This window comes from Falco rusticolus, chromosome 17 (genome assembly GCF_015220075.1).
Source record: "Falco rusticolus isolate bFalRus1 chromosome 17, bFalRus1.pri, whole genome shotgun sequence".
Classification (NCBI taxonomy): Eukaryota; Metazoa; Chordata; class Aves; order Falconiformes; family Falconidae; genus Falco; species Falco rusticolus.
Window position 1 is genome coordinate 5,357,155 of NC_051203.1, and position 12,630 is coordinate 5,369,784.

Sequence of the window (12,630 nt, forward strand, 5' to 3'; positions counted from 1 at the left end):
AGGTGGTGGTGTGGACTCACAGGCTAGTGGAAACGTATCCTGGTAAAGCCATCTGGGTTTTAACAGATGAACATCTGTGGAGCTGGGCTGTGCAGGGGTCCTGTTCTGTGTGGTGCTTAAATTGTCTTCCTTGTGCCTTGGCTCTGGCTTGAGACACTGCATGTTGTGTAGTTTGATGAATAACCATGCTGAACGGGTGCCGAGTTCCACATTTTTGCTTGCTTCCTTTCCAGGTGGAGCGAACATGATCATTGCTGGTAAGCGATACGTACTCCTGAACCTCTGTGCCATGATCTTGCCTATCTTTATGTTATTGTTTCCTGTATGTTCTGCTTGAAATAGGCTTAAAAGCCTTCTACTAGGGTCTGCTGTCGTATTGCTTTAAGATCATGCTGTGAAAAGGAGGGGGGAAGGTAAAGGGGACAAGGGAGGGAAGAGGTAGTTGAATATGTTTGAAGACTGAAGTTTCTTATTTGATTCTTGTAGGAATCTTCCCCCTCCTCCTGGCAATGCTGATTATGAACCTCTAGATTAGGGAACAGGCACAGTGGCGAGGCACCTGTAGACCTGTTGGACTTGATCACACTGATCTCAGTGCTCTGCTTTTCCATCCTGTGAAATTGGCCTTGAAGCAGCAATCAACAGACCTTGGATGACAAAGCCCAGACCCTGCGCTACTGCCTGGGAAGCACTTGCACTTTGGCTGCAGCCGCAGCAGCTGCACGCTGTGTTGGACACACAACTCATGCGCAGGGATGGGGTGGGATGGGATAGGATGGGATGGGTTAGGATGGAATGCTTTCTGCCACCCAGCTAAGAATGCTGTTCAGAAATCAAGTGCAGTTATCCTCATGTTAAATCGTAGCGATGCCAAAGACCTTCACGCTGCAGTAGAGAAGGCTCAGGAAAACCCTGCGCTTCGGGTACCTCCACGTGTTCAGTTTCTCAGCCCCATGAAGCTCGTGTTGTGCCTGGTCCTGATCAGGATCCAGGTGTTTCTTAAGTGCCTTGAGGTGGAAAGTGCTGCTGCTGCTGCTGAGAGGATTAAAGGTGAATGTCTTCATGTGAGTGATACATACTTATAAAAATTATCTGACAGAAATGGGATGTGTAAGCTGGGTGTTACCTGTGAGAACTGAAAGCATTGAAAATGTTCACAGAAAACCACAGATGTAGCCGTTACTTCGAGGTGAGCCTGAACCATTGTGCAAATAGCAATCCTTACAGACCAGTAATTTTACCAGAGAGAAAAAAATTTAAAAGTGTTATTACAAAGAATTGCTATTCTGAGTCTTCCTGTACGTACTAAAATTGGTTTTAAACTTCAGCTGAAGATCTTGCCCTGGCACTTATCTGCATCACGCTGAGGCCTTTCCGTGAGTACTTTGCGGAAACACCCTTCCTGTCTCCGCAGTGACTCAACGCTTCTCTAGAAGTGCCGAAGCCTTCAGGGGGCTGACAGCCCCTGGAGGGACCCAGCTGAGTGGGTGCTTGGGGGCAACAGAGCTTGTCCACAAGCAGATGGTGCCTGTGCCGAATGCAGAACTTGCAGCTGTCTCAGCAGATGCCACCAAACATCAGAAAGTTGCTGCTTGTGAACCTTTTCACTTTCTGCTCAAATGCCACCTGCCTGGGGTGGCTCTGATGCAGGGAGTCCCTGTCTGAATTTGCACTTAAAAGACTTTTTCCAGGTGGTGCTGTGCACCCCTAGTCCCACTGCAGGATCCCACTGGGATGCCCCGGGGCTGCTGTGATGCTGGGGAGGAAAAGCAGGTTTTTGGCCTCTCACTGCGCTGGCAGCAGCACTGGTGGGTGGCTACACCCAAAGCAGGTGCAGGTGCACATCAAACCAAAGCCTTCCTTTACTCCTCCGTGGCGAAGAGGACGCAAACCCCACATCTTTTGTGTGCTTTGTTTCTATCCTGTCTCACCTGACCTAGCTGGTTGTTGTGTTGGGGATGTTTGCGAGGGTAGGGAGAGGGGAAGTGCCTTGTCCCAACTCGAGTCAGGCCTTGGCAGTGCCATGAGGACAGCTCAGATCATGGCATCTCCCTCATGTTGTCTAAACCAAAGTGCCCTTGATTTGTTTGGTTGATAGAAAGCATGCATTGTGGTGTTAGCTTCCTTTCCTGGTTTTAACTCCATGCTAAATGAGCACTTAATATGCTAAAGAGATATGTAGCATCTTGTAAAATAAAGTCAAGATTTGCAGGTTTCCTGGGAATCCCGTTTATCAGGGAAAAAAAAACTGTGATGGGATTTAAACTTGTTCAGCCTGAATCCAGCTTGAGACGATAGGCCCTTTAGCTGCTGGTGAAGCAAGATTTTGAGGTTTGGGGGTTCGTCTGATGCAGAGGTGCATCGCCCGTCTGGGAGCTTCTTGTGATGTGCAGTTGGGAACGGGAAGTATTTGAAATGTGCCTACCACATACTTTTTGTTTCTGCATTTTTAACCAGTGCTTTCCTGTTAATAGGAACATGCATCTAATTAAAGGGGAAAACACAAACAGCCATTTCCATCAACACGTTAGTCTTGTTCGGAATAGACCCACAAAGTTCTCCCTTCCCAGCAGAGTGCGGTCCTGCTCAGCTGCCCCTGGGGCACCCTGAGGTGCTGGGTTGGGAAGCCAGTCTTGCAGAACAAGCACTTGCAGATTGCTCATTATTTTTATCTATCTCTTACCGTAAGCCACGTGAGTGACTAGATGAACAAAACACAAACGTAAAGCCTTGTACCATAGTGTTGGGTTCGGTTTTGTTATTTTAATCCAGGCACAATTGTTCCTACTGCATAGTCCAGGGCGGTTTTTCCAAAAGTTTTAACACCTGATTGGGGATCGGCTTGAAACGATCTCCCCGCAACCGAATGAAAGGAACCGTGAGTGCTGTGATGTAGCTTACAGGTACGGTCACCAAAACTGACTTGAAGAGGACTTATCTGTAGTGTTTGTAATTGAGTTGTATGTAATTTTACTTTATAATCTCAGTGTAACGATCAAGTGCAATTCCAAATTGTGAAGTGTAAATCTTGGATGTGTAAATATCGGAAGCTCTTTGTCAATAAAAGGGATAAAAGGCCTCGGACAATATGTGTCGCTGCTTGTTTCAGGCTCAGAAAGCATCCCCCGCTGCGCAAGGTGGGGAGCTGCTCCTACATCAAAAAGTCCTGTCTGTGGACTCTTCTTCTTCCAGCCAGCGGCGAGGGATGATGCAGGCATGGATGAGTCCCAGAGCAGCCAGGGTCAGGTTGGGAGGATTCAGGTCAGTGGCTGTGCTGTGTGCTGTGCCTCCTGCTCCGAGCACCCATGGCGCCAAGGGACACACGTGTCCCTGCTGCCGTTGGTTCCAGGTGTGTGGGAGGAGGGAATGTCCCGCTCTGCCTTTCCTGCACCCTGGCAGCCAAGCCAAGCCAAGCCGTGCCTCTTCAGCTGGCTCATGGAAGGGCTGCTTGGGGACTTGGGGCAGAGCCCGGGCCACTTGCCCTAACTGAGGATGCTCTCCACTATGGGCCCAGTTTAGCTAACAGCACCCCCGTAATTACACCCACATCTCTTTTAACAGATGCCCGTGGGTCCCAGGGGCCCACCCTCACCTGCCAAAAATAGCAGCAGAAGCAGCGTGTGGGACCTGCAGCCTCCCTTGGGGAGGGGGGAGGTGGTGTGGCTGCACCTGCCCTGTGCTGAGGAGCCCACAGGTTCCTGTCCCGTGGCCTTAGGAAGCCCTGCAGCTGCAGCTCCTTCCGCACGTGGGGGGAACTGGGGTGCCCATATCTTCCCACAGCCCCCCAAGAGCCGCAGTCGGCGCCAGGGACTGGAGCATGGTGCTCACCTTCGCCCTCCACCTCCTGGGCAGCTCTGCTTTGCTCCTGGCCACTATGGCTGGGGCTCAAGGTAAGGGAGACCAGCAGGTCTGCACCCCTGGGACCTTCCTCCCATGGACCTCCTCTTCCTCATCACTGCTCCTCTCCTTGCTGATCCTCTTGCTTTTCCCTGCAGAGGTAGGTAGGAGTCCTGTGCTGGTCCCAGGTGGATCTTGGCATGCCAGACCCTGAGCATCACAGAATGATGGAAGGCTCTTGAGATGGCACTGGGGCCACCCTGTGTCCTTCAGTGGCCGGGGGAAAGGGAGTTACAACCTTGCTGCAGGAGGGTATGGAGAATCTTTCATAACCCATCTAGCTTCTCGTAACAAGGGGCTTGACCTATGTCTTTAAACTGCCAAAGTAAAGCTGGTTATGGATACAGCACCTTACGGCAGTGAGACAAGGAGCTTGTTCCAGTAATAAGTTGTGTTCAAGATCTGTCAAGTTGAAACTTGCTGTGATAAACAGAAATGTGTTGGAATGAGGCAGGAGAGTAAAATGGCAAACAAGACTGTGCTGTTGGGCATGTTCGCTTTGAAAGCCCATGGGCACAAAAGCTTGGCAGGTAGCCCGACATGCCCTTTTGTTTGGGACAGGATAGCAAAAAACCTACAGAAATCGGCTCCATCACTGCAGTATGGTTTTGTTTACCCCTTCCCATCTTGTAAGCACGGGTGCTGTGACCTGGCGGCCCTGGCAAGGTTTCAGAAGTGTTTTGGTACTGTATGGAGAAGACTTCCCTATATCCTCAAGCATGTTAATTATTCACTGGTATCTTGGGAGACCAAAGGCTGTGGTAGCTCAGTGGCAGGCTAGGAGTCAAGCATCAGTGGCTGCAAAGAGTTGGGTTATATTTCTTAAAAAAAGGGGAAAAAAAAGAAATATCACTAAGGTAACACGTTGCAAAAAGGTTATACTTCTGTTATACTTAATTTTCTGTATGTCCAGCTGATGTATGTGCATTTGGCTCGCCAGCCTTGTGGAAGTAGCTGTCATTGCTCACATGTGCTGCTTGATGCCAGAGAGCTGTGGCTCTCGGCTGAGCCAGGCTCAGAGCTGTGGGAAGGCTGCGAAGGGTGCAGCAGAGACCAGAGCTGGGCTGCACCAGAGCTGCTCAGCAGGGAGGAACAGAGCTGTGGCCCTTTACTCAGTAACCCAAAGGATATTACCAGCGAGAGGCGTTTGTTTACCTTCTTTCTACATTTTCCTATCTAGTGCAAATGTTTGCCTAGTGAACAAAAAGCTATTTCCCTGCAGGTTTGTTTCTGAACGCCTGCCTGGCCGCCTCTCTGCATGCCTGCCTCTCTGTCTCTCTCTTTCTGCGGGGGTTCAATGCAAACAGCCCCCAGGTACCCCTGGAAGCACACCAGCAGGTTCACAGCCTGGTCCCTTGTAAGATGCATTTTGCCCTTGCTGGCATGGATCTGTTCCTGCACGGTCACGGCAGTGCCATGGGTAGTGTGGCACAGCACCCCAGCCCACGCTGTGCACCCTGGCCACGTGCCCCGGGTAGCACAGATCCCTGGACTGCAGTTAAGTTGGTCCTGGATGGTCCTGCCAACGTTTCCCTGGGTTGGATTGGACCCAGGGGATGTGCTTCCCAGCCTGTGGGTTAGAAGCATGCAGAAGGGCCATGAAAAGCTCTTGACCTTATCAGGCGACTGATGTGAAATCCTGGACGCCCATTTCTTGCCAGCTGAGGAAGCAGTGGGGTCCCCAAGCAGCGCAGGGAGGAGTCCCTCAGCCCAGGGGCAGCCATCCCAGCTGCAGCCTCCGCTGCGTCCCTTTGCTGAGGGATAACTGGCTGCACGGACACCATCAACACACGACCATCACAGGCAGGAACAGCTTGAGAGCTGTGTAGGTAAACGTTTTATTTCTCTCCCTTTTCCAGCTACCCGATGCCCGTTCCCACACATCCAACGTGGGAAGAGAGTACCCACTACTCGCCCTTTCTACAGGACTGGGGACACCGTAAGCTTCGTGTGCAACACAGGGTATACCTTGCAGGGCTCCCACACAAGCACGTGCCAAGCCAACTTCACATGGAGCCCACCTCTGCCAGTGTGCATGAAGGGCAAGTGTCCCAGCGCGGCGCCAAGCTCCTCTTGTGTCCTCTCAAGTTCAGTGGGAAAGCAGAGCTGGGATGCGTCTGTCCTCCTCGCTTCTCTTCTCAAACCAAAGTGCTGCCAGCTTGGCTCTGAGGGACACAAATGGCTCGGGAGAAGTGATCTGGGGTGGGACACGGGGATGGCTGCAGCCTGCCCTGTCTTGGGCTCTGAGCGGGATGGGGAGAAGTTAACCCTGGGGCTGAGCTGCTCTGTAGCAGGAGGCTGTAAACTCCCCAGCACGGTCAGCAGCCAGAGGCCAGCTGTGCCCAGGGGGATTTCTGTCACTCCACTTCTGGTCAGATGTGGGACATTTTCATCTTCCTCCTGGAATGGGAAGTAATCATAACTTCTCGCTGTTCTTGCTGCTTCCATGCCCACATGCACCTTCTGCCAAATCCCATGATGTGCCTGTCAGCTCTCCTGTCGGGACTGTCATTATTAATAGTCATTTCCTCCAGCTGCAATGCAACTGTAATCTTAATGCTGCTGTACCTTTGGTTAAGTAACACTTCGGTCCAGCAAATGGAACAAAGACCGAACAGAGCTCAGGACATTACCCTGGTATTACCCAAACATTCCCAGTAGCACCCAAAATGGCAAAGACCTGACTCATAGGGGAATTTCTTTTTCTTTTCCAGAGGTGATGTGCCCTCGGCCACCGAACATTGCCAACGGGCTGCACAGTGGACAGACTTTGAACAAGTTTTCCCGGGGACTGACGATATACTATGGCTGCAAGGATGGCTACGAGCTGGTCGGGAACATGTCCATCTACTGCATGGAGGCAGGGTTGTGGAGCCGGCCCCTGCCCCGCTGTGAAGGTGGGTGGATGCTTCATTGCTCGCTGTGGGGCTGGCGGAAAGGATACTGGATGTCCCGTAGGAACAGTGCAGACAGGCTTACAGCGGTGGGGAGAAGGGAGAGGGCTGTGTGTGCAAGATCTGGCCCATGCATTGAAGTTTAAAGGATGCTGTCCACGTTCCCCACAGCAATCGGCTGTGAGATACCTGAGGTGCAGAACGGGAAGATCTATGGGCTGCAGAGCACCTACAAAGCTGGGGAGACTCTTCACTTTGACTGCATCTCTGGTTATGCCACAGACGGCAGCTATGAGACTCAGTGCCAGCCTGGGGGGACCTGGAATCCACCGGTGCCCACCTGTGAGAAGGGTGAGTGCAGGTGCCCGCTGCTTCCCCAAGGGTAGCCCTGCCCGGCCGGGTGCTCCTTGCAGCAGGAACAGCGTGTGCAGGCAGAGCCGCCCCTGGGATGGGCTTTAACCCATCAGTGCAGCATCGCACCAACTCCCTTCCCCTTGCGTATTGCTCTCTTGCTGACTTAGGACCTTCTGTCTCCCTCTTGCAGTCCGACCATGCCCTCCACCTCTGGAAATCACCAATGGAAATCACAGTGGCCAGGGCAAATCAGTTTTTACTGCAGGAATGCGTGTAACATACACCTGCAACCCCAGCTACCACCTGGTTGGAAATCCTGTTGTGTTTTGCAGAGCATCAGGGAACTGGAGCCAGCCCAGCCCTCGCTGTGAAGGTATGTCTGTGGTCTGTCCCTTCGGGTGAGAAGCTGCTAGTGTGGCTTTGAGCACAGGGGAATCCCTGACGGGTTGCCACTGAGACCTTCAGTGAGGGATTAAATTCACCTTTAATGAAGTATACAGTTTTATAATATGTAAGGAATACGCTTACATCCCTGAATCCAGAGCTAGGTGTTTCTGTAACTGTGGCTGCATGGGCCATAACTCTTGTGCTGGGGCTGGATGCTGGTGACCCCACAGTACATATCCAGGAACTGGCACATTACTTGATGTGAGATCCAGTGCAAAGGGGTGTCCAGAGCCAGCTCCCTCCTCCCAGTGCTCCAGCAGCTGCCCGGCTGCAGCACACCCAGGGAGAACCAGCTGGTGACAGCGCAGGTGAGCAGGCAGGGGCATGGCGTGTGACACAGCCTTCAGGGGCAGACCAGCTGGATTTGTATGAATCAATTCAACGTTCTTTGTACAGAAAAGTCAGTGGAGAGACAGGGCACCCAAAGGCTGGCTGTCAGGGCAGAGCCGGCAGTACCTGAGGTGCGAGTCCTCTGCCCTTCGCCTTTCCCCATGTCTGATGTGCAGGAGGTGTCAGCTGAGCTGTCTCTCAGGCATTGGTTGTCCCAGACACTCTCATGGGCTTTTCCTCTCCCCCTCCAGAGGTGATGTGCCCTCGGCCACCGAACATTGCCAACGGGCTGCACAGAGAACAGACTTTGAACAAGTTTTCCCGGGGAGTAATGGTTTACTATGGCTGCAAGGATGGCTACGAGCTGGTCGGGAACATGTCCATCTACTGCATGGAGGCAGGGGTGTGGAGCCAGCCCCTGCCCCGCTGCGAAGGTGGGTGGATGCTTCATTGCTCGCTGTGGGGCTGGCGGAAAGGATACTGGATGTCCCGTAGGAACAGTGCAGACAGGCTTACAGCGGTGGGGAGAAGGGAGAGGGCTGTGTGTGCAAGATCTGGCCCATGCATTGAAGTTTAAAGGATGCTGTCCACGTTCCCCACAGCAATCGGCTGTGAGATACCTGAGGTGCAGAACGGGAAGATCTATGGGCTGCAGAGCACCTACAAAGCTGGGGAGACTCTTCACTTTGACTGCATCTCTGGTTATGCCACAGACGGCAGCTATGAGACTCAGTGCCAGCCTGGGGGGACCTGGAATCCACCGGTGCCCACCTGTGAGAAGGGTGAGTGCAGGTGCCCGCTGCTTCCCCAAGGGTAGCCCTGCCCGGCCGGGTGCTCCTTGCAGCAGGAACAGCGTGTGCAGGCAGAGCCGCCCCTGGGATGGGCTTTAACCCATCAGTGCAGCATCGCACCAACTCCCTTCCCCTTGCGTGTTGCTCTCTTGCTGACTTAGGACCTTCTGTCTCCCTCTTGCAGTCCGACCATGCCCCATGCCTCCAAGGCTCCACAATGGAAATCACAACGGCCAGGGCAAAGCTTTTTTTTCTGCAGGAATGCGTGTAACATACACCTGCGATCCTGGCTACTACCTGGTTGGAAATCCTGTTGTGTTTTGCAAAGCATCAGGGAACTGGAGCCAGCCCAGCCCTCGCTGTGAAGGTGTGTCTGTGGTCTGTCCCCTCGGGTGAGAAGCTCTTAGTGTGGCTCTGAGCACAGGGGAGACCCTGACCGTTGCAACCAGATCCTCAGAGAAGGTTAATCCCATGTAAAGTGTTGCATGGTACAAATTAATATCAGGCCCTTCTGTTGTGAAGGCGGGGGTGGGGAGGTTTACGTAGATGTCAAGTTGTTGTTGCAATATTAACAGCCTGTGCGTTTTTTGTTTTGTTTTGTTCCGACTCCTTTTGCCCATCACTTCTGCACATCACCATTTCCAGTGACTGTCTGCATAAATCCAGATGTACAGAACGGAAGGCAGATTGGTGGTCAAGGACTTATCTCTGCACCTGGGCAAATGGTGACATTTCAGTGTCATGATGGCTACAGCCTGCAAGGCAGTGCTGAAGTCTTCTGCCAGGAGGATGGCAGCTGGGACCCTCCTGCTCCCATCTGCAATAGAATGCACCATTACCTGGAGTTCTCAAACAGGCCGAAACTTCCAGGTAAACGGTGACATAGCTGCCTTGAGGTACACTACTATTTTCTGTCCCCTAACCCTGTTATAAAAATGTGGTGAAACCCTCTGAGTGGAAGATTTAAGTATATCCTGGGAATAAGAACCAGATCCTCTGGAATCCTTTGGGAAAATAGGTTGTGTTTGTTTAATGATGGCTACATTAATCAAAATAAATGATTTTGCAAAGCAAACCAAACGCCTTTCCTCATAACTGTGTTCTTTCTGTGCTTGCACCCGGCATGCCTGTCCTGCCTGATTCTCACGTCTGTTTTCTTTTTTAATAGGTGGTTGTGGTGCTCCTACAAGGTTACACTTTGCTGAGCTAAATGAGGAGCACAAAAATGAGATTGATTTTTCTGTTGGGAAGACTGTGCAATACACTTGCCGACCTGGATATGCTAAACACCCAGGAATGTCACCTACTATTACATGCCTTGAGAGCGGAGTGTGGTCAGAAGCACTAGAGTTCTGTAAAAGTGAATAGCTCCTTGATTTGGTGTCCGTTGTTCAAGAAGGAATAGGCGCTAGGTTCTGTCCATGCTGCAAAAACCTTAACCTTATTCTGGTGGTCAAATAGTATGTGACTAGTAAAGCCATGTAACTTTATGCTGTTTGAAACCCATTTGGGGGGTAACTGGAAATGTGGACAGATGACTGGAGTAATAGTTGCATCTGTTGTGCCATGGTATAGACAGAAACATAAAATGAGGGTTTTCTTCTCCCCCAGGAAAACAATGCAATCATCCTGGTGAACCTGTGAATGGGAAAATTGTTTTCCTAACAGATCTCCTGTTTGGGTCGACAGTGTTCTACAGCTGTGAAGAAGGGTAAGTCCTGGTTTTGGCTATTGCTTAAAACAGCAGGGAGAGACATTTTCGGTAAGTCTCCCCTTTTTCCTCCTATTCATTCACTCCCAATAAATAGATATATTAATAGATGTATTAATAATAAATTGATTCTATACAGAAGCCACTGTACGGAGTTCTGTACCTATATAACACATAAGGTGTTCGCTATCTTATGTTTACATGTATATAGTGTGAAACGGGTCAGGCAGAGCGAGGAAGGGAACTTCTTCAGGGCCACAGCTTTGCTGCCAGCAGGGCTGCTCAGACTGTCCGAGGCGGTTGGAAGGTGATAGTAACTCAGACTGACATGACCTGGGATGAATGTTCAATCCTTTTAACACCAGGCACAGGTTAATTGGACGATCCAGCAGACAATGTGGGATTTTTGGTGGACGTGTTGAATGGAGTGGTGACATTCCCACTTGTCAGCGTAAGTAGCTTACGACGCCGGGGGTGTGCATGGATTCGGTAAATATTTTCCAGCAGAGACTGCCAAATCTGTCCAATCAAAGCTTTCACAGGGAATTTCTCTGCTCTGTGGGCATGAAAAATATCAGAAGGTTTTGAAGTCGTACAAACATGTTCTGGGAAAAGGTACAAGGTCTCAAAGCTTAATGGATTGTAGAAAGCAATGCCTCAGCTGGAGCTTTTTCAGCAGTACTTAGGTGTCCTGTCTCTAACATCACAAGCCTGTTGCAGGAGAGGAAGGGAAACATTCAGCTTAAGGGTTGTTATTGTTAGACTCAGAGAGAGCAAGGCTCACCCCTAAGGAGGGGCAAAGCTCTTTGGGAGGGCCAGAAGTGGAATCCCAAAGTCCCAAACCGCGGGCTTTCTCTTTCACTCCAAGTACAGACAACTGGTGTGTACCCAGAGAGCTGCTGTGCTGCACCTCAGCAATCACACCTGGGTGTTTCTCTGCTGATTTATTAGTGTTGCTGATTAGGTGACAGTTTTGTGATGAAGAAAGAAACATTTACTGGCACATTCTGGGATTTTAAAGCATATTTCAGATTCTCCAGGTATGTGTTAACCTAAGGTGACATACAGATTGCTGCCTGTGCGTGCCTTTGCACTGTGTGCAGCTGAAAAATCAGGATTATACACAGGCAATGCAAAATAGATATTGCCTTTTTTATTTCTTAAACAGTGGAGAAGATAAAGCATCTAAGTGTTTCCTTCATAGAGGTTTGTCTTACTGGTCTGCTTTCTAACGGTCATAGAAATTGCTGGCCAGGGAGATGGGATCCAGCTGCCTACAAGGCCTCACCGAGAAGGTCACATCATTGCAGTTACTCTGTCTCTAGGACGGGTGTTTATGCGCCACAGGCTGAGGGATTTCAAGTACTTTGGTGCTGCTTTTGAATTTAGAAGCCTTGTTCTGCACCTCCGCAGGTATCCCCTGTAAGCCACCCCCGGACATTCCCAATGGGAAGCACACAGGCAGGCTGCTGGATGAATTCCACTATGGCACATCTGTAACATACACCTGCAACCCTGGGTACCCGCTGCACGGAGAGCCCTCCATCTACTGCACCACCCAGGATGGGAAAAACGGCGTGTGGAGTGGGCCCCCCCCGCAGTGCGGAGGTAGAGTTGTGTGTGCACACGCAAAAACTCCGATGCAATCCTCTCAGCTCTACTGCTTCATATTCAGAAAGGCTAGGAAACCTCCAGACAATTGCACTCCTTGCCCGAGTGCCTGCTAGGGCAGGATTTGCGAGGGCTGATTTGCAGCTGAGGCCAGGCAGAGGGGAGGAGGCTGGAGGGCCACCCCACCGCCTCCAGCATTTCCAGCCTCACCTTTCAGCTTGAGTCTCTCCTTCAACGTTTGACTTCGCTGGATGCAGGCAGTACATCATCTAAGGCAAAATTATTTTCAGGCTTGTGTCTTAAAGGGCATTGCAACCCTAAGTGGCTTTGCAGCTGCACAGGCACTGTTTAAGTGCCTGTTTTGAGGACCGGCACTTCTTTTCCAGAGGCAAGATGTCCTGTCCCGCAGGTCCGCAATGGGCGAGTAGTGTCTCCTAGGACTACCTACACACACAAGGACACCGTTGCCTTTGAGTGTGAGCCAGGCTATGTTCTACGAGGCCACAGAGTGGTACGATGCCAACTAAATAACACCTGGGAGCCACCTGTACCAGTCTGCGAGCAGGGCAAGTGTTCAAACAGTGCTCGGAAAGTT

The 12,630-nt window shown here is 51.1% G+C and overlaps 1 protein-coding gene across 1 annotated transcript in view; it reads left to right on the forward strand.

Annotated features, from left to right (window-relative positions):
- The window catches only part of LOC119158598, a 75,524-nt gene that overhangs the window by 47,672 nt on the left and 15,222 nt on the right, over positions 1-12,630 (forward strand). Inside the window, 14 exon segments of the mRNA XM_037410742.1 lie at positions 234-322; positions 3,193-3,261; positions 3,781-3,890; positions 5,757-5,836; positions 6,612-6,794; positions 6,963-7,142; positions 7,336-7,518; positions 8,174-8,356; positions 8,525-8,704; positions 8,898-9,080; positions 10,325-10,424; positions 10,790-10,875; positions 11,838-12,032; positions 12,422-12,601. Of these exon segments, the coding sequence (XP_037266639.1) occupies positions 234-322; positions 3,193-3,261; positions 3,781-3,890; positions 5,757-5,836; positions 6,612-6,794; positions 6,963-7,142; positions 7,336-7,518; positions 8,174-8,356; positions 8,525-8,704; positions 8,898-9,080; positions 10,325-10,424; positions 10,790-10,875; positions 11,838-12,032; positions 12,422-12,601 (2,001 nt within the window).